The sequence below is a fragment of the Sminthopsis crassicaudata genome, chromosome 5 (genome assembly GCF_048593235.1).
Source record: "Sminthopsis crassicaudata isolate SCR6 chromosome 5, ASM4859323v1, whole genome shotgun sequence".
Classification (NCBI taxonomy): Eukaryota; Metazoa; Chordata; class Mammalia; order Dasyuromorphia; family Dasyuridae; genus Sminthopsis; species Sminthopsis crassicaudata.
The window spans coordinates 289,201,234-289,228,947 of NC_133621.1; the positions used below are offsets into that span (position 1 = coordinate 289,201,234).

The following is a 27,714-nucleotide window of genomic DNA, read 5'->3' on the forward strand; positions in this document are numbered from 1 at the left end:
CCCATACAGTGAAGTTAAAGAGTTGCATTAGTCATAAAACTCAGCTTGTTTCCTGTGGAGGAAATGAGAAAAAGGGAAAAGTCCCCACAGCTGACTCTGCCATAATGTAATTAATTTTTCCTGCTCTTAGAATAGGCATTGAAGCTGCTTCATATTTTATCAAGTTTTTGAATATACCTTTTTTTATTTTTTTTATTTTGAAAAAAAATCTTTTTCCAGTAAGGGTTTATTCCCAGAAAGAGTGAATATTATATAACCCACTGGGTATTATGTTCTATTAAGTCTTCATTTCAGCTGTATCTCAATTCTTGAATATCCTTAAGTAAATAAGTCAGTGCATAAGAACTCACATAAAGGAATTTATAAAGAAACCATCCAAAGAAACTAGTATTTTGTAAAGAATGACATTATTAATCATCAAATATGGTGTAGGCTTTTTTTTTTTTTCTTGATACAATCCAGGGAGTGTTAATGATGGTAGATAGTATGCTTGAAACAATCATTGTGTTTTAGAAAAGTGGTTTTTGGAAATTGCATAGAATTGGAAAAACATTTAAAGTGATGTATTTGAAACAGATCAGTTGATTCCAGTAATTCACATCTGAAAGGTGAGTGGAAATAATGTCCCAAGCATCTGTTGTATTTTAGATATGAACAAAGAGGGCCCCAGGGCCATTGTAAAGCTGACAATCAGCCAGTATGTATGTCGTGCACCAGGTGTGTTGTACTAGGTGCTGGAGTGGTTGTTCAGTAGTTTCCAGTCATATCTGATTTTTTGTGGCCCCGTTTGGGTTTTTTTGCAAAGATATTTTTGTGAGTAAACAAAGTTAATTGATTTGCTCAAGATCACATAACTAGGGAATGTCTGATGCCAAATTTGAACTAATTTACAAAAATCTTAATGACGGCAGGTCTGCCAACTGCACCATTTATCTTCTGGAGTTCCAGAGACAGAAATGAAAGCCCCCGCCCTCAAAGAGCTGCCATTCTACTGAAGGAGACAATGTGTATAAATGCGTATAAAGACAATATAGACTAGCTGATGACTTTCTGAAATGGAAAACACGTCCCACTTTAACTCTTAAAGAATCAGGATGTGTCTGTATTAAGAATTCTAACATGAGTCATTGTAGTTGCTCAATTTAATAGCTGAGTATTTCATTAACGAGCCAAAGATGAAAGAAAGAAATACTGTGTATTAGTACTTAGTGTACTCAGATGTTTAGAAATGTGATTGTGGTCTAGGTCGGAGGTGTCAGCCACATGACCTGTGGGCCCATTACATTCCTGAATGAAATCCAAGCCAAATTAAGCTGTAATTGGGAAATATTTAACAAAAATAAATAATAATAGCAATAAACATAGATAATGTTAATATGTGGTTTTCCTAATGCAATATACAGCTTGCAGCCATCTTTAAAGCCTCCTTTTCTGTTTGAAATTGATACTACAGCAATAATAGATTTCGCATCGGTTTCATTCCAACTTCCCCTCTGTACCTGAAATAAGAAGTGAGCCATTTCCTCTAAAGTTCTTCTACCTGCCATTATCTCCTTCAACTCTATCTCACATGAGGAGGCAGCCTTTCTTCAGGGTGAATCCCTCTACACACACAATGCTATTCCCTCACATCTTCCCAGCAGATCCTCCTCCCTATCATCCCTACTCTTTCATTAATCTTTATTTTTTCCTTGCCTACTGGCTTCTTCCCTACAATCTACAGATATATCCTTGTCTTTCTCCTGGTCTTAAAAAAAAAAATCCTTTAATTTGCCCAACCTCACTCAAGATTACCATCCACCTCTTGTGCCTTCTGTGGCCAGACTCCTGGGGCAGGCTGACCACACTTGGTACTTCCACTTCTTGTTATCTTATTTTTCTCATCCTTTTGGACTCTGGCTTCTCACCTCATCATTCATTTGAATCTGTTGTCTCCAAAGTTAGCAGTATTTTCTCAACTGTCAAATCAAAGAGCCTTTTCTCAATGTTCTTGAATTCTCTACAGTCTTTGACTCTTGATTATACCTGATAGGGACCACAACCTCTCCTCTCTTTTTAGCTTCTTTTTGTATGTTGTCTTTCCCCATTAGATTGTAAGTTCCTTTAGGGCAGGGACTGTCTTTATTTTTCAGATATGTGTCCCTAGTGCTTTGTAGTGATTATCACATAGCAGATATTTAATCCATGTTTATTGACTGACTTAGTGAGCACCATCTTCTCTTTGATAATAGAATTTATAACACTAATCTTTTCTCATTCTCTTCCTGCTTATTTGATCAGTCCTCACACTTGTTGGATTTTCATCCAGGTCATGTTTACTAATCGTGTTAATACCCCAATTACAGTGTTGTCTTCTACTCTACTGAAATAATTATGTGGTTCTGTGATTTTTTTTTTTTTTACCATTTATTTTTCCAATTACATGTAAGTTTTTGTTATAATTGAGGTTTATATATTATGATAATTGTTTTCATAATGCTGAGCTATCCAATTTTGTCAAAGTCAATCATTGCATAAATATGTTATGATAAAATTTTACTTAAAATTTTTGTGTCAGTTTTAATTAGCAAAATTGATCTACAGTTCTCTTTCTCTGCTTTATCTCTCTTGCAATTGCATGTCAGAACCTTTAACATTTTTATAATAGCTTGGATGAAGATTCAGCTGGTAGGCTTATCAAATGTGGATAAAAGTGAAATTAATAGTGATATTCAGTACATAAAATACAGCAAAATTAATGTCCAGAAATATCTCAACAGATTTGAGCAGAAGGCTAAAGATAATGTTTATAGAAGTAAATGTAAAGTTGTGAGCTGGGTTCAAAAAATCAATTATACCAAGTATGGGATATGATGCAGAAGGAGAGAATGTAGTTAGAGGTAGTAGCTTGACTGACTAAATTGTTTCCATTCTGTGAAGGTCCGGCCAGCTCCTCTGAAGGGCTCAGAATCAGTCCTTGTCAGGATAAGCAAAAGTCCTTGCCCCACGTTGTGGGCACCAAATTGTAAAGGTCCAGTCATCTCTAAGTTATCCTTCCAGACTGCCGTTTCAACTCACTCTCTCAGCCAGACTACTCCTTCCAGGCTCAAAGCTGCCTCTTTTATCTTCCCAGAGAATGGGCCTGTGAGAATTCCCACAGCCAATGAACTTGTTCCTTTTAAAGGTACAAACTTCTTTAAATTCTCCCTCAGAATTCCAAAGGTGTATTCCCTTTAAAGGCCCCAACCAAAGGTGTGAATTCTGAGCTAGAGAATTGTTTAGACAACCTGAGTTCTCACCTTGTAATCCTAACACCATTCCAAACGGGTGTTTTACCATCAGGAAGACACTGTCTTCTTATTTTTAATATGCTCCCAGTTACCTCAAGAAATCCTCACAAAAGATAGTTTCTAGATTCTTCATTGTCCCAGTAACTTTTTTAGAACAGTATTTTTTTCCCCTAATTACATGTCAAGACAATTTTTAGCTTTCATTTTTACAAGATTTGAAATTTCAAATTTTTTTCCTTCTCTCCTCTTTCTGAAATGGCAGACAATTTGATATAGGTTATACATGTGCTAACATGTAAAACATATCCCCATATTTGTCACAATTATGAAAGAAGAAACAGATCAAAAGAAAAAACCCACAAAAAGTGATGAAGTGAAAAAGGTATGTTTCAATCTGCATTCAGAGTCCACCAGTTCTTTATCTGGATGTCCATAGCATTTTCCCTAGTTAGTCTTCATTCTCATCTTGGATCATTGTGTTTCTGAGAAGCACATTCCTCATTGATCATCGCATAATGTTGCTGATGGTATGTATGGTGTTTTCCTGGTTCTGCTTATTTTATTGTACAAAGTTTATTTTTACAGTACAGTTTTCCAGGTTTTTCTGTAATCTTCCTGTTCATTATTTCTTATTCCATTATGTTTACATACCACATCTTGTTTAGCCATTCCCTAATTGATGGTCATCACCTCAATTTCCAATAGTTTGAAAAGGGCTACTATAAAATATTTTTTGTACATATAGGTCCTTTTCTCTTTTTTATGATCATTTTGGGATTCAGAGAAGTAGTATTACTGGATCAAACTGTGCCCTTTGGGCATAATTCCAAGTTGCTCTCCAGAATGGTTGAATCAGTTCACAACTTCACCAGCAGTGCATTAGTGTACTACCCTGTCCAGCATTTATTATTTTCTTTTTTTGTCATATTAGCTACCCTGATAGGTATAAAATAGTAGATTCTGAGTTGTTTTAATTTGTATTTCTCTAAGTGATTTAGAGCACTTCTTATGTCTATAGATAGCTTTGATTTCTTCATTTGAAAACTGTTCATTTCCTGTGATCTTTTATTAAATGAGTTATGGCTTGTATTCTTATAAATTTGATTTAGTCCTCTATTTGAGAAATGGGTCCTTTTTCAGAGACACTTGCTATAAAGATTGTTTCTCAGCTTTCTGCTTTCCTCTAACCATGGTTACATTGGTATTGTTTGTATAAACATTTTAAAATTTAATATAACCAAAGTTATCTATTTTATGTTTCATAATGCTTTCTTTCTTATTGGGTCATGAATTCTTCCCTACTTCATCAATCTGACAAGTAGAATATTTCTTGCTCTTCTAATTGGCTTATGGTATCTTCCTTTTCATCTAAATCTTGCATCAATTTTGACCCAATTTTAATATATGGTCTGAATATTGGTTTAAATACCTAGTTTGTGCCCTCTGTCCAAGTCACTTTCTTCTAAATATCCTCTAGTTTGTCTGAATGTGTCCTCCTAGAACTTAACACAATATTCTAGATGTGATTTCATCAGAACTGGACTTCTTAGTCCAGTTGCTCTTAGCTCTTAGAGCAATTCTTACTTTTAAACCTATAGTCTGTACTTCCATTAATACGACCTAAGGTTGCTTGACTCTTTATCACAGACTGAACAGATATTGTTGACTTCTAGTGAACTTCTGGGACATAGAGATCTCCATGTATTTTTCATATAGTTCTAGAGAGATATTTTTTCAATGTTATTAATAGCAGTCTTTAATACTTTTAAATTTTATTTTAATATTTTAATTTATTTTTAATTTTAATTTTAATTAGCAAGTAATCTAATTTTTAAAATGAGGGTTTTTTTATGATGGAAGAGGAAATATACTTAATAATCATTTATCGTCTTTATGGACCATAATATATTTTATTAGAGTCATTGAAAAGAGATTGTTGGGACTGTTCATGTAAATTTACAGCCATGACAAATTCTTCTAACCTAATTTTTAATGAGAAACTAAGTTTTTTTTTTGTTAGAAATATTCCAAGATGCCATTATAAAATTTCTTGACATTTTCTTTACTTTGTCATTAAAAAAAAAAAAAATCTTTCTCCTCCAGTCTTTTAAGTCCAGAAGAGAAATTACCGTTAATACTAAGAATGATTCTCACCTTTAGAAAACAAACTTTTATTTTGTCTTAAGTTGCTCGCATCAAAAGACTACTTTCTGTTTCCCAACATGCTGTTGTTTGACTTAAAAGATCACTCACCTTCTTTAACAGTGTTGATTAACTGTGAAAATCTGATTTTCAAAATAACAAGTCTATTGAAGCATTTTCAATATTACAATGAGGGATGATCCCTTATTCCTATTTTCAGAATCGCAGGGGGTCGGATACTCTCAGCAATAAAGACAGAGTTGATAAAAGGCCGAAGCAGTGGGGATCCATTCCGGCAAGCGACAGAGGAAGTTACTCAGGATTTGGATTTGAGGATTAAAAACATTATCAACTCTCAAGAAGAAGATGGAGTTGTTAACACCACTGGCAGCAGCCCAGCACGGGTAATGGACTGCTTTTTTTTCTTTTTAGCCTTTTAAAGAAAGAATTATCTCTTTTTTCATTGGAAATGTGATTCAATACTTGCTTAAGGCAGAGGAGTGTGACTTCCTCTGTACTGAGACGTGGTTCAAAGAAAATCTTTTCAAGTAAGATCATGTAAGAGTTTTTTGTTGTTGTCAATTTCTAACAAATATAAATATTCCTAAATTGACTGTTACCATCTGAGGCAGCATAATCCAGTGGTGGGAGCACTGGACAAGGGTCAAAGCATCCTGGTTTTAGTCCTTAATTGACCGTTACGTATAACTGCATGTCCTTAAAAAAAGTCACTTAATAAAAGTAACAAAATGATGGCTTAGAGTTAGTTGAACGGAGGATGAATTCCAGCTCTGACAGTTATTACCTGTGTGATATTAGCAGGTGACTTTTCTGAGTCTGAGTTTTCAAGTGTAAAATGTGGGGTTTGGACTAATTGGCTTCTAATGGAACCCTTCCAGTATAATCATTTTATTAATTCAAAATAATCTTCGTTCCTTTTCCTCATGAAAAATATTTTTAATAAAAAATATTAAAAATTCTTAACTCATGTGATATTCTAAATGTACTTTATAGGTATGTGTAAATATTTGCTATTTAGCTAATTAGCATAGTTTGTCTAAAGCATATTCCAATATTTCCCCATTGATACCAGTTATAAATGACATTGTTTTCAATTCTCAGGTGACTTATAATGTCATGCCAACCATTATATGGTACTGGAAAGTTTTTTGGTGGCCAGTTTCAAACCATGATAAGTGGTGCTTGTTGCTAGAACTCCCTTTTCCCTATTCTCGAATTTCTTATTCTCTATCAAACTATGGAAATCCCTTAATTTTGTGTGTACCTATACCAAAAAGAGGAAGGGAATTAATTGATCGATGTTCTGGACTCTCATGACCCACTTACCTACAGGTGGTGAATTTTTTTTTTTTTTTTTAACATTCTTGATCACTGTAGATTCTTCATCAGTGAGATGAAATCTTTGAAATATTGAACTACTTTTAATGTCTAAAAACAAACTTTGTGATAAGATGGTTCTGTTTTAGAATTTTCCTAAGGGCTTTTATTATTTATTATTTCTATATTATGTATATGTTTAATATAACATATTGCTTTTACTTATTATAAAATATTATAAATATTTATATTATTATTAATTATAATAATAAATAATTGTGAATTATTTAGTTTAGGACCTTTTCTTAAAATAGCTCCATGGCATCGACCTTACAGAATTATAATGAGCACCAGTGTAAAAAGAAAGACTCTTGCATAATTCTTGTCCCTGCAAAGAAAGAGCTATATTGAGGGAAACCCTTATGGCTAAGATTGCCCCATGTTGTGACAGTCTATACTTAGGAGAAAGTTCTGCATCTCCAATGTATATTTTGATTAAGCCTAAAGGGATGAGTTCCAGCTCTTGCTCCCAAGGATCCTTGACCTCTGACTGCTTAAAGCCCCCCTACCCTAATCTGAGTCAGGTAATAGCCCGAGAGTAGCAGCACAATATGAACAGTGAGTTCTATTCCAGAGGGCTGAGAAGCAAGCATTCCGTCTCTTGTGGCAAGGGTTAAAAGCAGCAAGAACCTGGTTTCATAAAGTAATCTTTTAAGCAAGTCCCATCCTAAGACTAGGGACATTACTTGAGGCTTGGACTTGATTTTGCTTTTACATTGTCTATGTATAACAATAAACAAATGTTGATAAACAGATGGAATTCACTGGTCCTGACAACAAATTAGAAGTGGTTTAAATTGGTTCATGGATGTTAGAGCTACAGGTTATTAAGCAGAGTAAAGGCCATTTGGAATATGTCTCCAGCCTTTTGAGGTTTATCAGGAACACTTTGCCATAAATACAGTTTTTTGGTGTCACAGTTTCTGAGACAGAATGTTGGAAAAGGAAAACCATTTTAAATCACAATGAGATGCCTGCCATCCTATAATCCTGTTGACAGCTGTTTACAGTATTTTGTTGGAGGTTTTTTTTGGTCATTTAATTTTCATGACAGCCCTGTGAGGTCGGCCCGAGAGTGTTGTCCCCATATGTGACTTGAAAAAACACACAAAGAAGTGTCATTCCTAGAGACCTTTGGTCATTCCCTGACTGGAGGAGGTTTTGGGCTTGGGTGTCTTGATATAGTCTTCTCTTTCTGTTTGATCCCATTCCTTTCTACAAAAGATATAACTAATCTATATTCTATCTACATCTATATAAATTTTATATACTCTATAACCTGGATTTTCCAGTTGGGGAAACTAAGGCCTAGTGACACTGCCTTTTAAGTGTGATTTCTACTTGTTCTCACATTTACTAAAATGATTTTCCAAAGCCAAACTTATGACTGTCACTTCCCTCCCTCATATATCCCTGTGGCTCCTGTTCCCTTTGAGATCAAATATAAATTCTTCTGTTTAGCTTTTAAAACCTATACAACCAAGCAAAACAAGAAACATTGTAACAAAACCAACAAGATTATGTGATGATCAACTGTCCAGAGCATGATTCTTTTCAAAAATGAGTGATTTAAGATAATTCCAATAGACTTGGGATGGAAGATGCCATCCACATCCAGAGAGAATTACAGATACTGAATGTGGATCAAAGCATAGTATTTTAAACTTTTTTTTTTTTCTTTTCCTTTTGGGCTGATTTTTCTTGCACAACATGAAAAATATGGAATTATGTTTAAAAGAATAACACATATTTAACCTAAAAAATAAAATAAAATGATATTTTGTATTAACAAGCTAAAACCTACTCAGTCTGGCTTTAACCCACCTTTCCAGCCTCTCCTTCTTGTACTCTCTATTTCAGTCAAACTGGTCACCTCCTATCCTCACAAGTGGTAGACGTTCCATCTTCCATCTCTGTTCTTTGCCCTTGCTATCCCTTGTGCCTGGAAAATAGTCGCCCCCTTACCTACATTTAGCAGAATCCTTGTTTCCTTAAAAACTGAGAGCAAGTACTGCCTTCTCCTTGGAGCCTCTTGCCATTCTCTCAAAAAATTTGCCTTGCATTTAATTTGTTTATATTTTGAATATGCTTATTTATGTCTGTGGTGTTTTCCATTGTGGAATGTAAGTTCCCTGAGGGCAGGGATCTGGGTAGCATGGTGGCTGTCACATTAAAAAGTATCTTAATAAAAGTTTATTGATTGAGTCATAATGTTTGATCAGCCCACCAAGAAAAGAGAGTATTGACAGATAATGGAAAACTCCGAGTAATGGGGGGTGGGGAGTGGGATGAAGAGGGGAGTGTTTGTGTATACAATCTTTAATGATCAACTTTAAATTATGTTTGGTTTCAGCCAAGATCTCATGCCATAAATCATGGCACTGCCTACTGTGGCAGAGACACAGTGAAGATTTTACTTGTTCTCTTGGATGAAGAAGCAGCTAATCCTCCTACAGAAAACAAAGCAGAACTTTTGTATGGAGATGAAAATACAGCTTCATACACTGGCACTCCTATCCTGACTCTTTTTAGGTGAGGAATAAATGAATGAAAATTTGAAATGAATTTGAACATTTGTTAAGTGCTTACTGTAAATTAAGAACACAAATGTAAAAAAAAAAATTACCACCAGTCCTTCAAGGAGCTAACATTCTTATGATGAAAAACAATATGTCTAGGGAATTTAGGAGTGAGAAAATAAAAGCAGGGTGGACTGGGCTATCTGTTCATGGTAAATAGTTGGTAAAGTGACTTGGACTGCCAGTTGAAGTACTAAATAGAATATAAAAGTCAATAATGGTTTTGTGCCTAAATCTAGTCAGTAGACATAGACTAAGAGAGCTGATTTCTATTCATTTGTTCATTAACCAACTGAGATTTACCCTCCAGTAGGAGCTTCCATGATCAGTCAATTAACTTCCCCTAGGACTGGAAGGGTAGATGGATTCTTGGAAGTTTAGGCCTGATGTAGTGGGTGCCCGTTCAGATGGGCAGAAGCAGGATAGTGACAGCCAGAAAGTAGAATAGCCAGGGTAGGCAGCTAGATGGGTGAATGGTTTAGAAAGGTGAAATGTGCAGGTAATACAGGCTTTAAAAAAAATAACTGCCATAGATATGAAGAAAAATGGATGCCAAGAGATTAAGCTAAATGAGGAAATGTCTTTATTCATATCTGTTTCAAAGTGATTCTAAGGGACAATGTTGAAAAATTACCCATGCATATGTTCTGTCTAACAAACATTTTGACATTTAAACATTTGACATTGACATTTATCTGTCAATAAAAAGCTATAATAAAAATTTCATATCTGTTTCTCCTTATTAGTTTAATTATTTGTTTGCTGGAAAGCGGGGAAGGTAAAGCTGGATGAGCTCTCAAGGATTCTTTTTAGTTATTTGTTCTCTGATTCTAACTTTTCCCTTAATTTTGTGAAAAATGATAACCAGATTTTTCCTCTAGAAAAGTGATCTCCAAAGCTTTTTGGTCATCTATTAGCGTTATTCCAAAGGTGCCTTCAGAGGCTCTGTGGAAAATGTGTTTTCATAGAGGCTCTGTGGAAAATGTATTTTCATTCTAATACTCTTTATCAAGTGCAAAAAATAATAATTTCACCCATTTTGGAAAATTGACCATAGAACACTAAATATAAAAAAGTGATAAGAAAACCTCTTTTCTCAGATTGGTTCTAGATTCTATATCAAGAAATGAGAACAAATAGTAGTGATGATAATAATTACAGCTTTGGTCTTAGTCCTATATATTCCTACCTTCTAAAGATCTCCGTATTGTTCCCCACTGATAACTCTGCTCTTACTGTAGGTCTTCTAACAAAGACTGAATGAGGGAGGATTCTTTTTCAGGTATGTCTTGTAATAGGTAGCTTTGAGGTTCTGTCCAATGTTGATATTCTGTGGTATTGAGATTATGGTGACCAGCATTCAGAAACTGTACCAAATCAATTAGTTTTTAAAATAGTTTTTATCATAATAATTGCCTGAAGGTTCCCATCTTAAATAATTGGATAAAATTTGAGTTTTTAAGACTTAAAAATGACCTTTGTAAATTTGATTAACTCCAAGAATTCTAAGAAAAGAAAAAGGAGGTGAGAACACCATTATGTAAAATCTCAGAGAATCATAATTTAGAATAAATCATCTAAGATCACAAAAATGCTGCTTCTTTAAGAAAAAGTATACTAAAAAAAAGCCATCTTTAAAAATATGAGATATTTTATCACTCTCTAATTCTTTTTTATTCAGTTCTCCAATACAAGCAAATGAATTTCTGATCAAGCCTTTAAGAGAACGTGTTCAGAAATCAATGGAAGAGAAAAAAAGAAAGGTATAGTATGATTAATTTGGATAAAGTTAATACACAAAATTATATTATTTTAAATATGAAGTACAACTAAAAACATCTGCTAGTGTATTACATAAAGGTGATACAGGGTAAAATGCAACACATTTGGAAAATCAATTTAAAAAATATGGTAATTTTTAAGTAGACAACTATGAAAATTCTCTCTGCAGTTCTGGTTAATATACTGCTTGCTATTTAAATCTTTATGGTTTCAAAGAAGGAAAAGAGGAGGGAAAATGAAGCATAAAAGATGGTAAATCCATAGTTTTTTTTTTTCCCCAGGAAAGGATCTTAGAGGTCTCCTTGTCCAATCCTTTTCTTTTACAGATGAGGAAACTGAGACCCAGTGAGATTAAATGACTTTTCAAGGTCATATGGATGGGGAATATGTGGCACATCTAGGGCTCTAGTCCAGAGCTTCTGACTCTCAGACCTATATACTTTCTCCATTATTTATAGTTTTAATATCTTTGGTTTTCTGCCCCAGTACCTTTATTTATTTTTATTTTTATTTATTTATTTTTTTAAACATGGATCAAGGTTCCTATAAGGCCTTCTGCTCACCTCTCTGTTTGGTGAAAATCTAACGATCCTTTAAGATCCAGTTCAAATGTCCCTCTTTGATTTCCCCAGTCAATAACAAACCTTCTCCACTGGGATCTTATGAACTATTCTGCAGTTAAAGGCATCATGTGATCTGAAAGATGATGATATATCTAAAGCCCCAATTTCTGGTTCTGCAACCTCAAAACAATGAGATGTCCACCACATTTATTGTAATTAAAATTGCACCACAAAGGGAAGAAGGTGGAGAATATCTCTGTTGTTTAAAGCCTGCTGAAATCATAGTAGAGAGTCAAACTACCTGAAATTCCCACTCACCCACCTTAACCATATGACAAAGGAAGGACCAAAAGCAGAGGAATGATGCTGAGAACAGAGGAAAGATGGCAAATGACCAGAAAGTCAGGAGAAAGGTGTTATTTGATTGTTTGACTCTTTGTGGTCATTTAAGTTTTTTGTGTTTGTTTGTTTTTTTTTGGTGAAGATACTGGAATCTTTTATCATTTCCTTCTGTAGCTCATTTTACAGTTGAGGAACTAAGGCAAATGGGATTAAGTGACTTGCCCAGAGCCACCTAGCTAATAATCTGAGGCTAGATTTGAACTCAGGAAGATGAGTTGTTCTAACTCCAAGTCCAGTGCTTTATCCATTGTGGCACCACCTAGCTTCTTGAGAGGTTGGATATAAACTAGACAATAAAACAATAATGAAAATCATCTAGAAAGCGAAAAATGAGCAAGAAAGTAATAAAAGGTCATAATGCAATGAATTGGTATTACAGTGTTATGAAAACTAAACAAAAATTTTGTAATGAACAATAAAGATAATAATTATGCAGCATCCCTAGAAATCATGGAACAAGAAACTCTAGGGTTAACATTTAAATGAGAAATTGAAGTATTATAGGAAGAAATTTAGAGGAAATTCGTGGAGGGCTCAGGATATTTAAAAAAGAAATAAAATAAGTCTGAGGGTAGACTATTAAGGATGACAGAATTTTTTTTGTAATAGTAGTGTCTATAAGAAAAAATGACATACTTGGAAATAGATAAATGGAAGAAAATTAAGCAGAACAATAACAAAAAAATCATGTGGGAAGAACATATATATTTTATGAGAGCTGAAATAACGATCTTATAGACATGATATATAAACATCATAGGATTCTCAGAAAAAATCATTCATGGAATTAGATTACAGTATTCTAGAAAGTCTCAACAGAACTGTCCTTTATAAATATTAAAAACAGAGAACAAAGAATTAATCATCAGGATCTGTATAAATGAATACAAGAGCTGTACATATTTGTGACAGAAACATCAAGGCACACAGTGGTTAAGTTCTGTAATTCAATGCCAAAAAAAAAAAAAAAAAAAATTAAAATAGCTAAAAGTAGCTAAGAGAAAGACTGAGTTCAAGGAATGTTTATTTATTTAAATGGGCTAGGACTACTTTTCTAAGAGAAATCAAGGGAAAGATTGTCATGTATCCCCAAATTAAATAATCTACAAAGCTAAGCATTGGTTAAAAAAGAAATGAATTTCAACAAAGATGAAACATTTGATTGATTCCTTCAAAAGAAGCCAAAATTGAATTCTAAACCATTCAACCAATCTTTCATCCTACATTTATTGTCTTCTTTCTATGAGTCAGGCATTGTACTAAGCACTAGGGTTACAAAAGAATGCCAAAAGGAAAAAAATAAGAAGGTACAATAACAAGAAAAGACCAAACCATAAATCAGTTCAGCTTTCTAAGGTAAGACAAGACTTAAAACCTCCCCCACCCCACCCTTTTAAAAACAATAACTAAAGGCCAAAAAGAAAACAAAGTAGAATTATCAAGGGACCAAAGGATTTACGAGGATAAAGATTTAAGAGAAGCTAGCTAAAAGCAGAAGGAGAAGGAATGGACGGGAATTGGATTACTGTTTGGCAGGCTGAAATCCACATTCCCTCAAAAATGGGATGAGTAAAGATAAAACAGGCAAGTCACTCAAGATCAACATGGGAAAGGAGAGTTTGAGGGGAGCTGGGGATGCATCCCAGTTTGCCATGGGTTTGAGCACAGAAAGAATAACCATTTGGTAATCTGAACATATGTATGTAAGATTTAGTAGAGCGGGGTAAAAAGAGGGAGTGGAAAAGACTTGGATGGAGGAAAGAAATATAGGAGGCTAGTCTTTCTCTAGAAGGACTACTGATGGAGGGAGACATTGAAGCATGTACCTATAAGGGTAGACAGAAGAGTAATGGACTTTCTTTAGGGAAATGGCCCTGTAATGACTTGCTTCCCAAGTCTAGATCTCACATAAGGGAAAGGGAGTAGATGTCTCCATAGATGACCAGCTTCCGAAGTAAAAGGTGTGAGGAGTTTCCAGCCAGAGGTGGAATAGATCTTAAGAGATCACGGTAAAGATGTGTATGTAGTAGTAGGACTAGGTCCTTTAGCACTTCCCATTAAACAACACAACCTCCTTCATGACTGATTATTTGATGGGAGTTAGCCTCCAGAGATTAGGTGAGTTCTGAATAGATACTACCAGAGGAATGGGATAGAGGCAAAAGTCAAAGCATTTCTTCCCTACTCTTTCCTCCCTCCCTCCTCACCCAGTGTGATAAAGGATAGTGAGCAAAAAGAGCAAGATGTCAGCAGATAGCTGCAACTCAAGTCTAGTCACAAGACCAGCTCTGCTTCTGGAAATGATGGAATGACCAACCGATTTCCTCATGGCTCCACTCAGCACTTGTTGGAATGACAAAATTGTAAAAGAAAACAACGTCATTGAGTTAACTATGGATGGGAAGCTTAGTATCTTATAAATGCTTTTTAACTGACTCTCTTGATAGAAAATTTCCTTTTCAGTTATAAAAGAATCTCTTCTCTACACTTCCAAAGTGTATTTTTAAGTAGGAAATGAGGCTAAATTTTGGAGAGTTGGTATGTTTGGCGACTCATTTGTGAGCTGCCTGTCTCGTATATCTCGGTCAATAACCTGTATTATTCTGACTCCACTCTGGATGAATAAAAAGGCATTAAGTTCTTTCTAGTGTTAAAGATTGGGACCCAGCGGCTGTCCTGTCCTCAAAGCAATGTTTAGAGGAGAGGAGTGGGCAGAGAAAGGAGGCATGGGGATGCTGAGGGAAGCCAAGGAGCAATCGGTTGATCGTTCCACCATTTTCAGAAGCAGTTCTGGTATTATGATCACCGATTCCTGAGAAGGAGGTGGGAAGAGTTTGTATGTGGGAAAGATGGGGGGAAGGAGAGAGGGACAAGCTAGGGAGATATCATGGCTGGCTGGCAGTATAGCAAAATGTCTCGCGCTGTCTAGAATGGATTGATGGGAAGTGTGATCTGAGGCCAGCTAGAAATAAGTGAATAGGCAGTTATCCTCCAAATCAAACTCAGCTCTGTGCAAATGGAAGGAAGGAAACAGGCTTTTATTAAGCACCTACTATGTGCCAGGCCCTATGCTAAGCACTTTATAAATAATATTTCATTTGATTCTCACAATACCCTGGGAGAGAGGTGCTATTATTATCCCCATTTTACAGTTGAGGAAACTGAGGCAGACAGAGATGAAGTGACTTGCTTAGGGTCTAGAAAATGTTTGAGGCTAGAGTTGAACTTAGTTTTCCCCAGCTTCAGGCCCAGAGTTCTTATCCACTGAGCCACCTAAGTGTCTAAGAAGTTGGAATGCATGATCCCTGAGATTTCTTGGAACTCCCAATTTCTGTAATTTTAATTAGAAAATTAGAGAAGAAGCAGGTATGGAATAGAAGAATCCTGGACTTGGAAACAGAAAGACTCTTTAGAAAATGAGGGGGATGAATTAGTCATTCTCTGAGATCGTTTCCAGCTCGAAATCTCTGGTTCTGTAATAATTGTAGTCCAAGAAGGCTTCTAGAAAGAGGTCAAACTTGAATTGGGTCTTGAAGAATGGGTGGGAGATGGAAAGGAAGAGAGGGACCATTCTGGCCTAGGGCCAACAGCACCAGCAAGGGCCGAGACAGGAAACAGCATGCAAAGCAATGGAAAGTAGTAGAAAATAAAGTCGTAGAGATATGATAGGGTCCAGTTTTGGCAGGCCATGAATACCAGGCTTGAACTTGATGCTCTAGGCGATAGGGTCCCATTTTAGAATATAAATAGCCTTGTTTGAGGAAAATAAATATAGCAGTATTGTGCAGCTCAGATTGAGAAGAATTTGAAGGGGGAAGATAGGAGGGATAATCTTTCTCTGATCTTCAAGGGCCTGAGCAATAATAGCTAATAATACCTGGCATTTGTAGATTAACCTTTGCCAAGCGCTTTACACATGTTATCTTAAGTAGATCCTTTGAATAAGAGACAGCGGTACCGGTGGTAGGAGAGAAGGCAAGATTTGATAATAGCTAGTTTGAGAAGTTGAGGGAGAAATCAAAGATTTAGATTTAAGCCTAGAAAAGGGAAAGAATGTGGATGTCACTAGATCCAAGAAAAGCTGTTTTTTTAACTGAGCAAATTAGGCTGGGTATTTTGACATCATGACCTGTCCCTTGATCAGAGTTGGAAAAAGACTAAAGGCCTTCTCTAAGCCTGTAGCCCTCAGGCCTTCATTATGTTACAAAAATGAAAATCTGGTATGGTGTCTGTCCATGGCCTTCCTGGAATCTCTGACCAGATTCGAATTTGAAAGCACTGTATATATTCTTAATCCCCTGACTCATCAGAGCCTTTGACCTGATCTAGGGGGAATGTCCTTAGTTTTTCGGAGAAGTCATTTTCCTTAATGTGCCCACATTACCAGTGTTCCTTTTGATACACAGTTCAGAACCATAATTGAAGTCTGTGGGCACTGTTTCCTTTGTTGCTCTGGAGTGTCTCATTCTTTGTTCCATCATTACTATAACTGAATTGGAATGGCTTGAATGAGTTTTCTGATTAATAGGGAAATCTTTTGGTCAGACTTCTTCTTTGAGCAAGCTGCTTATAAAATGATACATGTCTCTCACAGAACAGGTAAACACAAGGCAGATTGTCGTCTTCTGCATCCCAGAGAGTGACTTGTCTGGTGTCCTATGGGGAGAAAGTATCACTCTTGGTGCTTTTGTCCATGTGCTCCACTCCAACTCCTTTCCACCGCACCATGTTTGCTGCTTTTCATATCAGTCACATGTTACTTATTAAGCCCGTACTGTGTGCCAGGAACTGTGCTAAATGATGGGAATACAAAGAAAAACAAAAAACTAGCATTTCCTCATTACAATGAGGGTTGAGGCAAATGGGAGTCAAGGAGAGGAGAATGTACAGGACAGTAGAGTGTCATGAAAGCCAAGGGAAGGCTTAAGAAGGAGAAGGTAGTCAGTACTGTCAAATGCTGCAGATGGTCAATTGGTGCATTTGTAGTATTCCCATAAAGAATACTTAAAAGTAGGAACTAAACCAAAAATATATCCAAACTGTGAGATTTTTGTGTTTTCCTTTTGTTTACTTTGCATTAGTCACAGTCAAACATGAATTGTTACTTTGAAGTCTATACAGAACCAAAAATTAGAAGTTAACTGAAAAGGGTAATTCTTACTTTTTCCAATATAAACAACTTGGAATAATTGATGACTTGAATTAAACCAAAACTGGCCTGCTGCAGTTCTATCTGGAATGATAGTAAATTTAGAATTTTTAAAAGGAATAAATGAAGGTACACTAATTATAATTAATAATGATAAGTAATAGTAAGGTGGGAAAATATAAATAATAATAACAGCTAATATTTATATAATGACAACAACGATGTGCCAGGAATATGCTAAGTTCTTTACAAATATTACTTCATTTGATCTTCACAATAACCCTAGAAGGTTGGTAATATTATTATCCCCATTTTATAGTTGAGAAAGTAAGGCAAATAGAGATTTAAATGACATGTACAAAAATCACACAACCCATAAATGAGGGCAGACTTGAACTTTTTGACTCCAGGCCCTATTTACTATCTACTGTGCCATCTATTTCCTTAAATTTGCTAATATAAAAAGAGCTTATTGTATATAGGAAAATTTTTTTAGTTAAAAAAAAGAAAATTTATTTTAATTTTCATGTGGGAAGATAGTACTGATAGAAAGAAAAGGGGACAGCTAAGTGGTGCAGTGGATAGAGCACCAGCTCTGAAGTCAGGAGGACCTGAGTTCAAATCTGGTCTCAGACACTTAACACTTCCTAGCTGTGTGACCCTGGGCAAGTCACTTAACCCCAATTGCTCTGCAAATAAAAAAAAAAAGAAAAGAAAAAGAAAGAAAACAATTGAATGTAAAAAGATATTTATCATTTTAAAGTTAAAGATTTATTATTTTTAACCCTTAAAAACTCATTCCAAATATAAATGATTATTTGAACATATTTTCCAGTGCATTAACAAGAAGAGAGATGCAAATTAAATTAAACAACAGAATTTGCTGTTTCACTTCACACCCCAAAAATGTCAAAGATGACGTGAGGCTGTAGGAAGATTGACAAAACAATATATTTTTTAGTGGAGCTGTAAATTGATCTAGTTGTTCTGGATATTGGTTTGAAATTAGGCAAGAAAAGGCACTAACCTGTCTGTAGCCTTTTATCCAGTGATCTTGCCACTGGGCTCCAAGGATGCCCGGCAGACACAAGAGTGTTTGAGTCTTCCTACTTAGAGTTGCATCCCTTCTGGTAATAATGTACTGGTAATAAAAGGGGTGTGAATCAGTTGGGTAATGGTTGTAAAAACTGTGGCCTGTGATTGGAATGAAACAGATTTCATAAGAAAGGACAATTATAAGGAATTCAGAGAACTGTTGGAAGATTTGAGTGAAATGGTACAGAGCAAAGTAACCAGAGCCAAAAGACTATTATACACAACATAAAAGAAAAAATAATTCTTAAAGAAGTTTTCACCCTCAATAATTGAAATCCCAACCTCCAAAATAATGGTCCTAGAGAATACATAATTAAATATACATTTGGAGTCAGAAAGACCCGAGTTCAAATCCAGCCTCAAATGCTTACTAGTTGTGGATCCCTGGGCATCCCTGTGTCTGCCTCAGTTTCTTCATTTGTAAATAACAGCACCTGCCTCCCAGTTATGATAATCTATTTACATATATTATAATATATAATATAATGCCTGATTATATAATAGGCACTATATAAATATTAGCTATTATTGTTGTTGTTGTTATAGCATGGAGACCTGTCAGGGAACTGCTAGATAGAATAGAATGTAAACATTGTCTGATGCATTATAATTGGCCATCCTTTCTTAATTGTTTTTCTTGAGTCTCTTAAGGGTTCAGTCTGGAAAGGGACCTTCTCCTTTCTTCCAAATGACTGATGGAATGACAAAAGACATCAGTAAAACTTTTTTTTTCCCCCAAAGAAAAACTCCATTTCACTGTTAATGCAGTTGACTTATGATAATAGTTGTAACTTTTTAGTAGTTTGACTCATTCTTCTCCTTAATATATCCAGAGTCAGGCTTTCCTATATGAGGTACTATTTTCCTCAAACTGGGAACCTCCTAAAAATTTCAGTTTAAAAACAGTTTGTGGCAAAAGGACTTTACCAATTCCTGGCAAACTTGAAGTTCATTGCAATTTTACTGCACGTGGAAATCTTTCCAAAGGGTTGGCGGAGGGGGGGGAACCACTCTCAAAGCAAAATTCGATCTCTTCTTCTCATGTGACTCAAACATGAAATGATTTGAACAGCCACGCATGAATCTGGACATTATTCTCAGTTGTTTAGCACTTCAAAAGCTGCTTCAAGAGAGAATTGTTTTGCCTATTTGTGATTCCAATACAAATAAACAGAGAGATTTGGAAAATTTGCAACAGGAAGCAATCTCAATTCTAAGTAACCACTAATCTTGTGAACAGAAATTCAATTTTTATGAACAAAGGAAAAGCAGCCTCTATTTAATACAATCTAATGCAGCAACTTAACATTTCCCCCCAATTTGGGGGTAGAATTAATAGACCCTTATTATGTGAATGGACCTTAGAGAATTCAGCCTCCTTCCCAGTTCAGAATTCCTTCTCTGCTATCCCTGATGGGAACCCAGCTAGCCCCTCTCAGACATTTTGAGTGACAAAACTCTATATTTCACTAGATGACTTATTCCAACCAGTTCAAACCAAAGTGCATTTACTAAGAGTCTGCTATGTGTACGACTCTGTTTTGCACTGGGAAGTTCTTGCCCTCAAGAATTTATATTCCATTTCTGGATTATGTTACTTGTTTAAAAAGTCCTTTATTATATTAAGAGAGCATTGACTTCTTTTAATCTTATACCCATTGGTTTCGGTTCGGTCCTTCAGAGCTACTTTTAATATGTAATGTGTTTAAGAGAGCTACAATAAAAATAAACTTATTTCTTCTCCACGATAACAGTTTTCCAATATGTTAAAGGCTATTCTCATCTCCTCAATTCTACTCTGAATAGCATCCCCAGGTCATTTAACTCTTCCCCATATAACTTGACTTTCAGACTTTTCACCATCTTAGTCATTGATATTCTCCAGCTTGTCTGGGCCTCCATTAAATGTGGTATTTAAAGCTGAGCATATACTCCAAGTGCAGCCTGACCATTGCAAAGAATAATGGAACTATTACCTCACCATTATCCTGTATATACTTCTCTTAATGGACCCGAGGATTAAAATGACTTTCTTGGAAGCTCTAACACAGTATTGGCAATGTTGGACTTACAGTTGACTAAAATCACTCTATCTTCTCCCATATGAAAGGCTATTAAACTAGATCCCTTTTGTTCTTATGTAGTTAGTACTTTTTTGAACCTAGGCGCAGGACTTTGCATTTAGCCCTAATAAATTTTATCTTGTTGCTTTTGGCTCCTTGTTGCAGCCTGTTGAAATCTTTTTGAATCTGGCTTCTGGCATCTGTTTCCTTGGTTATCCTGCCTCGCTTTGTACATCTGTGAATTTGACAACCAGTATTCTGTGATAGCAAAAACCACCTTCATAATCTTTTTTAGTGCAGTGTGTGTGTGTGTGTGTGTGTGTGTGTGTGTGTGTGTGTGTGGTGGGGATGGGGAATATATTTTGTTTTTGTCTTTAACAAGAGACATCAATGAAAACAAAACATCTCATGTAATTGAGGCAAATCAAAAGTGATTTTTAGTGGGCTAGTGGGAAAAGATGATGTCATAGGCAGGGGAAATTCAAGTCTGGGAGATATAAAAGTCCTTTATCCTTTAGGGTTATGGGCTGCTGTTGGAAAGGATTGGCTGCTCCTCTGTGCCCTCTGAATGGAAGCTTGTTCTCATTTTGTTTAATGCATGACTGAAGAGCATTTCTTTTTGGTGTGGAGATCATTGCCATTGTCTTTGGAAAGGTTCACAGTTGTTTACTTCAGTGTACTCCAGATACTCTTAACCAAGATAATAGCTAACATTTATAAAACACTTGAAGGTTTGTGGGCTACTTTACTGTATTCTTTCATTATATCTTCATAACAGTTCTCTAGGATAGGTGCTATTATTTTCCCCATTTTACATATGAGGAAATTGAGGCAGAAAGAAGTTAAGTAACTTGTGCAAGGTTAAATTAAGTGTCTCAGGCAGGATTCACACTCAGTTCTTACTGACACTGAATCCTTCAACCACCTCCAGAAGGTTAGCAGTCATAGAATGCAATAACTCAATGATGGAATGCACTAATGCTCATTAGAAAGTCATTCATTTCATAATTTAGTTTTAATTCAAGGTATTGTTTTTCCGATGACCCCCAAATTGTCAGATTTAGATTTCCTTGAGATATCTACATACTATCCATAGTGCATACTTTTCTCTGAGGTTATTTTACTTTCTTAATTCAGTATCACTGATTTTAGACTAGGAAAAAAAAGCAAATTGATGGTAAGAATTCATAAGCTCACCGACCTATTGGAAAAGACCTTAGAGGTTGTCTAGTTCAACTCCTTTGATTTATCAGGAAGGAAAACTGGGGTCTTGGTGAGAAGAGAAGTGACCTGTCCAAGATCACACAGGGAGTAGGAAGCAAGCCACCAGAAAAGAATTTCAAGACTCAAGCTGAACAAAATTTCTATTGATTAGAAGAATTTTGAAGGTTATTATGAGATGAATATTAGTTGGACAATAAGCATATTAATAATTGTTCGTTTTCTTTTTCCAGATGAAACAAACCTTAATAAGATCCCAATTTGCTTGCACCTACAAGGATGATTTCATGACTAGCTATGAAAGATGCAGCAGTAGGAATCATTCCACAGAAGAGCCAGTGTCTACAACTCCCCTGCAGATTGCTCTTACTGGTAATTGCTGTCGTATTATCAGAACAGTTAACTCTGAGCTAAAAGTGGAATGGAAAGCAAAATGGACTTAAGTCTTTTAAATGATTAGAAATTTATCCTGAAAGCACACATTTCTTTAAATGAAACAGAATGTTTTGTTTTGCTTACGTGAATCTATATGACAATTTGCAAATCCAAAGAATATTCTACTGGAACTTTTGATTGATCTTAAGCTTCATAAATTAAAAAAAAATTGAGTATTTTATATATCATTTTTGTTCTTTATTTAAAGCAGGGGTGAGGAACATCCAGCCCCTAAAATCATTTGCTAAGTAACAATGATGAGGAGCTAAAAGCTAGGTACAACAACCTTCATTGATTGAGTTCTATAAGTTGATAATTTTGTATAGCTGGTGAATAATGTTATAAATATCCAAATGGCCCATGGCAACAAAAAAGTTCCCTACCCCTGATTTAAAGAATTATCCTATACACACATATCAATTTAAATTTTTCTCTGTGATCATTTTTTTTTTTTTATCGCAAGGCAGCTTACTATGTCTTATTCTTTTTAAACCTATTCTTTATCCTCACTGAAAACTATATTCATTCTATGCCTGCCTGATTCCCCACCTATTTATTCTCCCAGTCTATCATCCCTTCTCTGCCTTTACTTTCCCCTCTAAATGGTCTAAATCCTACAGCGAACCAGCTCAATGATCCAGCATCTTCTACCCTTGATTCCTTGTTGCCCTATTACTTGTTACTCACCTATATTCTTGGTCTCCTCTATTTGCCTTCTCTGAGTCTAGGAAGGAGATGCTGAATGTTTCTGAAAGGAAGCAGTTAACAGTGCTGACAATTTCCATTACTGATTTGTTTTTTCATCTCTCATTCACATTCTTCTTGTTTAATGGAAATCCTTTTCTTTTCTGATTGATTTTCATTCCCATTCCATGCAATGACTATCCTAAAATTCCTTTCTCTTCCAAGCCTCCACTGATGCCTTTTCTTGTTTGCTAACAGATAATACCATTCTTTGTTGAGAAAATCATGATTATTTGTCACCAGTCCTTTCACTTCTTGTCTTTTGTACGTTATGTCCCCTCCACATATTTATTCTTCCTCTCCTTTGCTCCAGTCTCTAAGCAAGAAAAGGTTCTTATATTTGCTAAGGTTAAACCCTTGATCTCATTCCCTCTAGATTCCTCCAGGATCTTGCCCCATAAATGTTTTTCCATCTTTCCCTATCATTTTGCTCCTTCTCCACTGATTGCAGATCTTCTCCTTAGAAACCTTTACTTCACACTGACATCTCCTTAAGCTGGCTTTCTAGATTTTTCTTCCCTTTTTACCCCCAGGGTTCTAGGACAGAAATTCTTAGTTTGATTTCCATGGATGGATTTTCAGGATCTTGGGGCGGGGGAAATCGCATCTTTAATTTTTTTAACCTCTTAGTGAAATTTAAAATTTTATTTATTCAAAAACATGATTTGGAAAAGAGTTCCATCAGTTTTACCAGGGTCCATGACACACAAAAAAGATTACCAATCCCTATTCTAAAAAGAGGAGGCCTTATTGACGGTCTTTGCTTCTTTATTACTCAGTTGTATTTTACCACCTTATCATCTGGCTTCTCACCCTATCAGTACTCCATAATGTTGTTATTTCAGCAGTATTATGTGATCTCTTAAATACTAAACTCATTGGCCATTTCTGCCCTAAGGTATTCATAATACTTGCCACTATACATTATCCCCTTCCATCTGGATGCTCCTTTTTCCTCCTCGGCCTCCTTGAGTGTTGTTTTTCATTTCTCTTTCTACGTCTCTGGCCACTTCTCAGTTACCTTTGTTGGATTATCATCCATCAACAGCTCTCTGTGGACCCTAGTCTGTCTGTATACCCTAGTCTGTCTGTATGCCCTTTCCCTTGGCGAGTTCATTTACTCCCTTGGGTTCAGTTTTTATCTTTAGGCATACTAATCTCAAATGCATAAAGCCAGCCTTAATCTCTCTTTGGGACTCCAGTCTAGACACTTATTCCTGGGTGTCCAGTTGACATCTTAAAAACAATTTATCCAACATGAAACACATCACTTTTCCCTGAGCGTTTATCTTTCCCAAATATAGTGTTTTACTTATCTATGGCCATTTTTTTTTCTCACCAGGCTTAACTTTTAAGTGGGGGTATTACAAAATTCTTTTAAATAATGTAGTAATATAAGAAGAAACTTGATGTTAGTGAATAGTAAGCCAGCCTTAGAATTTAGGAACATATGGATGCAAGATGTGCCTTTGTCACTTATTGCTTATATGACCAAGAATATGTCTTTTCACCTCCTGTTGTCCCAGGCAGCTCTCTACTAAGCCGCACATAATTTGCCTGTTTTTACCAGTAGAGTTTCCATGCTGGGAATTCCCTCTAGCAGTGAAATCCTAGGTCTAGATTAATCCTCGCCAAAATTAGGATAGAGATTCTATGTAAAATGAAACTGGCTAATATTTTTAAACATGTACTAAATTTTGTGACAAATTCAACTTTTAAGATTAATTGCAAACTAGCTCAAAGTCATGGAGAGTTAAATATTTAAAATGTTTTCCCATAAGTAACCCTTGGGACGAGAAGAAATTCTGAATAGATTGTTTTTTAAAAGAAAGTATTTGGTGGAAAACCAAATTAGGTGATATAAAGTGATAAGAACTGAAGACAGAGGAGTTGGTAGGGATGAACTTACATTAGATATCCTGTCACTTCAGAGCATTCTTATTTAGTTAATCAGCTGACCTGGCTTTATATAATGTTTGATGGAAACATATAACCTTTGAATGTGTTAACCTGTTTTGAATTCTTCAGGGCAATAGTACCAAATAGGTATTTATTTTTCTTTCTTTCTCTCTCTCTCTCTCTCTCTCTCTCTTTTTTTTTTTTTTTTTTTAATACCTCTTGCACAATAGAAGGCATGAATTCATTTGATGGAGAACCAACCCTTGGAACAAGTTCTGGAAATGTTCAGCTGAATAGAAGTAAAAGTGAAAAAGTATCCAAAAGATCAAGTGATCAGACAGGAAACAAGGGCCCCAAGAGGAAACAGGTGGATTTGAACAGTGACAGTGGCCTCTGTGTTCATGAAAATGAACTGCCTCAGCCCCAAATGAGTAAGATCCCTAAGACATCAAGCAGTCCACAGAAAAAAACAAATAAAATTCTAGCCAGATCAGCAGCAAAAGGCTGCAAACCAGCCACCAAGAACAAATTAATTGCAGGACAAGCAAAATTAACTCAGTTTTTTAGAGTTTGAATTTATTAGTCATTAATCAAAAAGCAATCAATGAAAAGATCATGGCTGTCACCTTTGGAAAGATCAACGTCAGGTACATTAGTGCTTTGCCCTACTGAAATGTGGAATATAGGTGTTACCATCGGACAAATAGACAAATGAGTCATGATTATGCTGAATTTTCATGAGATTTATTATACAGCAAAATGTTTACATTTAGTATATCCAGGAAAAATCTCAATCATTTGTTCCAAAATACAAACATTGACCACATCTACATTTATGAAGCACAATAACTTTCATGTTTTGTTTCACTGGCACCCAAATAGCTTCGTTTTCTTGGGAAAGGAAGATGGAAGCCTGCAGGTATCAGATTTGCCAACAAGGTCGATAGACTCTTCCCAGCATGCATCTGAGCACTGTAGGGAAAAAAAAAATTCCAAAAATTTAGGCTGTTAAAAGGGACTACATTGCAATGACTATACTAGAAATCAAAGAATAATTAGATTAATGCAATTCTGAGTAGCCAGAATTGCTATCATTTATCAGTGTTAATTTATTGTGAGCTGAGTACTTTATATTAAAAATTGTATTTTTATAATTGTATTCTTATTTGATATTATTGTAATTACCTATTTCTAAAACCATTTTCCCATTTTTCACAATTTTTAAGATATCTGAGTTGAATAAATAAAACTACTCACTGTCAAAATCTCTCCTTCCTATTGGAAATTTAACTGAGTTTTCTTCATCCCCAATCTCTCTCCTTTCCTGTGTTGATTCAATATTCTGAACTCCATTGTCAGCTGGAAAAGCCACTGATCCCTTCAGTGCAAGATAAGGGAGCTGCTTAAGAGCTAGGTTCAACGGCAGACCACGGTTTAAGAAACTATGTTTGGAGCCTACATTCTGTTTAAAAGAAAAAGTTGAATTATGTTTCAGCTTTCTTATGAAATTAAAGTGGTAGAATATGTGTATGCTAGTTAGTGACATCCATCTAATTTTTTAAAAAGATGTACAATGTTTTTAGTAGGACTGAAAACCTTCCAGGGTTTACAATACCAAATTGATGTTATTGAGGCATCAATAAGATTACATTAAAGTCAGAACTATCAATCATAGATAATTTTTTGTTGAGCTTTAAGAAGACAGATAGAGATGATTTAAATTTCTATTGATTTTAAAGACCAGGAAAGTGGATACTGATTCATACCTTTGGGTTTCTGCTCTCCTCTTCATTGATAAAACCGCCCTCCTCAGATTTATAATGTTCAAGGGAAGGCACAGCTCCAGATTTGTCTGCCACGTCTTCCTTCTGAAGGGATTTGCCCAGTCCAAATGGAGTTAGGAGCACATCGTCCTCAACAGTTCTCATGGATTTTGACGCTGAAAGCAAAAATGCTTGGGAGAAAAAAGACAAAGTTAGTATGAGCATGTAGGAAGAGAAACCCATCTTCCGTTGTTTGCCGTTTCTCGAGGATCACACAGGTGTTGATGCTCGTGCCTTGGAAAAGAAAGTCTTCTCAGTTGACATCCTCCCTCCACTATCCCTAGCTTTTATATGTTTTACCTCTGTGAAGAGAAGCCACTTCAAGGATTTAAATCTATCATTTTTTGAGTGACTCATCAAACGAAGACACTTACCTTTTGTGTAGCTAAAACCTTACATAGGTTTGGCCATTGTAGATTTTTTAATCTCCAGCATGAATTTTCTCAGAGTGTGATTAAATTTCTTTGTGGAAGGCTTAGTGTACAATAGAGTAGACGTTCTTTGTAAATGGGATGTTATTAACGTAGTCCACAGGACATCTGGCTCTCTGCTCATCCTCGTCTTCTCAATAGAACTTACCTTCTGATTAAATGCATTTAAGAACCCAACTATTCAAAGATGACAGGTAGAAGGATTTTATTTCATTTTAATCCCTGAATAAGGTGTAATTGCTTTTAAGTGACAGTTTTTTGATAAACACTTGACAAAATAAATCCCTGATGATTGAAATGCCTATGACTGTAAACAAGTTTATAATTCAAGCATTACAGCTGAATTCATAATATAGTCTATCTCTATATCTGGAAAAATAATTTCACAGGATATTGATATATTTTCTTTCTCTTTGTATATTCAGTGCTTAGCATATTGCCTAGCACGTAATAAATGATTGTTGATTGATTACTATATTTTATTTTTTTCCCTTTGGATAAAATTTAATTCCCAAAACACCGCTGCCAGTATGTGCATTTGGTATCAATATAGCTGTAGTTCACCCAGATCTTTCTTTTTCTTCCTCCCTTCTTTGCCCTCTCTAATTCAACCCATTACAAGTCATTGTCAGAAGGACATTTCCATCAACAGTTAGGGTATCCTGAATTTTAGCTGTAGTTTTACACCTGGCAGGAGGAAATTAGTTTTTCACCCTAAA

At 35.6% G+C, this 27,714-nt stretch overlaps 2 protein-coding genes across 4 annotated transcripts in view; one reads left to right on the forward strand and one right to left on the reverse strand.

Annotated features, from left to right (window-relative positions):
* The window catches only part of PARPBP (PARP1 binding protein), a 72,448-nt gene extending 46,548 nt beyond the window's left edge, over positions 1 to 25,900 (forward strand). For 2 of the 3 annotated variants that reach the window (XM_074271400.1, XM_074271402.1), the window contains 5 exons: positions 5,632 to 5,815; positions 9,163 to 9,341; positions 11,070 to 11,151; positions 21,897 to 22,035; positions 24,972 to 25,900. In XM_074271400.1, coding sequence (XP_074127501.1) covers positions 5,632 to 5,815; positions 9,163 to 9,341; positions 11,070 to 11,151; positions 21,897 to 22,035; positions 24,972 to 25,315 — 928 coding nt within the window. In that variant the 3' untranslated portion in view covers positions 25,316 to 25,900. The remainder of the gene's footprint in view (positions 1 to 5,631; positions 5,816 to 9,162; positions 9,342 to 11,069; positions 11,152 to 21,896; positions 22,036 to 24,971) is intronic. The other variant, XM_074271401.1, reaches the window with a different exon arrangement.
* Positions 25,464 to 26,828, reverse strand: PMCH (pro-melanin concentrating hormone). Its single transcript, XM_074271407.1, has 3 exons — positions 26,508 to 26,828; positions 25,999 to 26,203; positions 25,464 to 25,713 (listed from the first exon to the last, which is right to left on the reverse strand). The coding sequence occupies exons 1-3, from the start codon at positions 26,745 to 26,747 to the stop codon at positions 25,664 to 25,666; spliced, it is 495 nt and encodes a 164-aa protein (XP_074127508.1). The 5' UTR covers positions 26,748 to 26,828; the 3' UTR covers positions 25,464 to 25,663.
* Positions 26,829 to 27,714: the final 886 nt, after the last annotated feature.

What these genes read in the sequence shown, in the direction of transcription:
- PMCH (XM_074271407.1), bottom strand. Translation starts at nt 26,747, where the DNA reads ATGGGTTTCTCTTCCTACATGCTCATACTAACTTTGTCTTTTTTCTCC. An exon ending in AGGAGAGCAGAAACCCAAAG is followed by an intron (nt 26,204 to 26,507) that starts GTATGAATCAGT and finishes TCTTTTAAACAG; the next exon opens with AATGTAGGCTCCAAACATAG. An exon ending in AGGAAGGAGAGATTTTGACA is followed by an intron (nt 25,714 to 25,998) that starts GTGAGTAGTTTT and finishes TTTTCCCTACAG; the next exon opens with TGCTCAGATGCATGCTGGGA.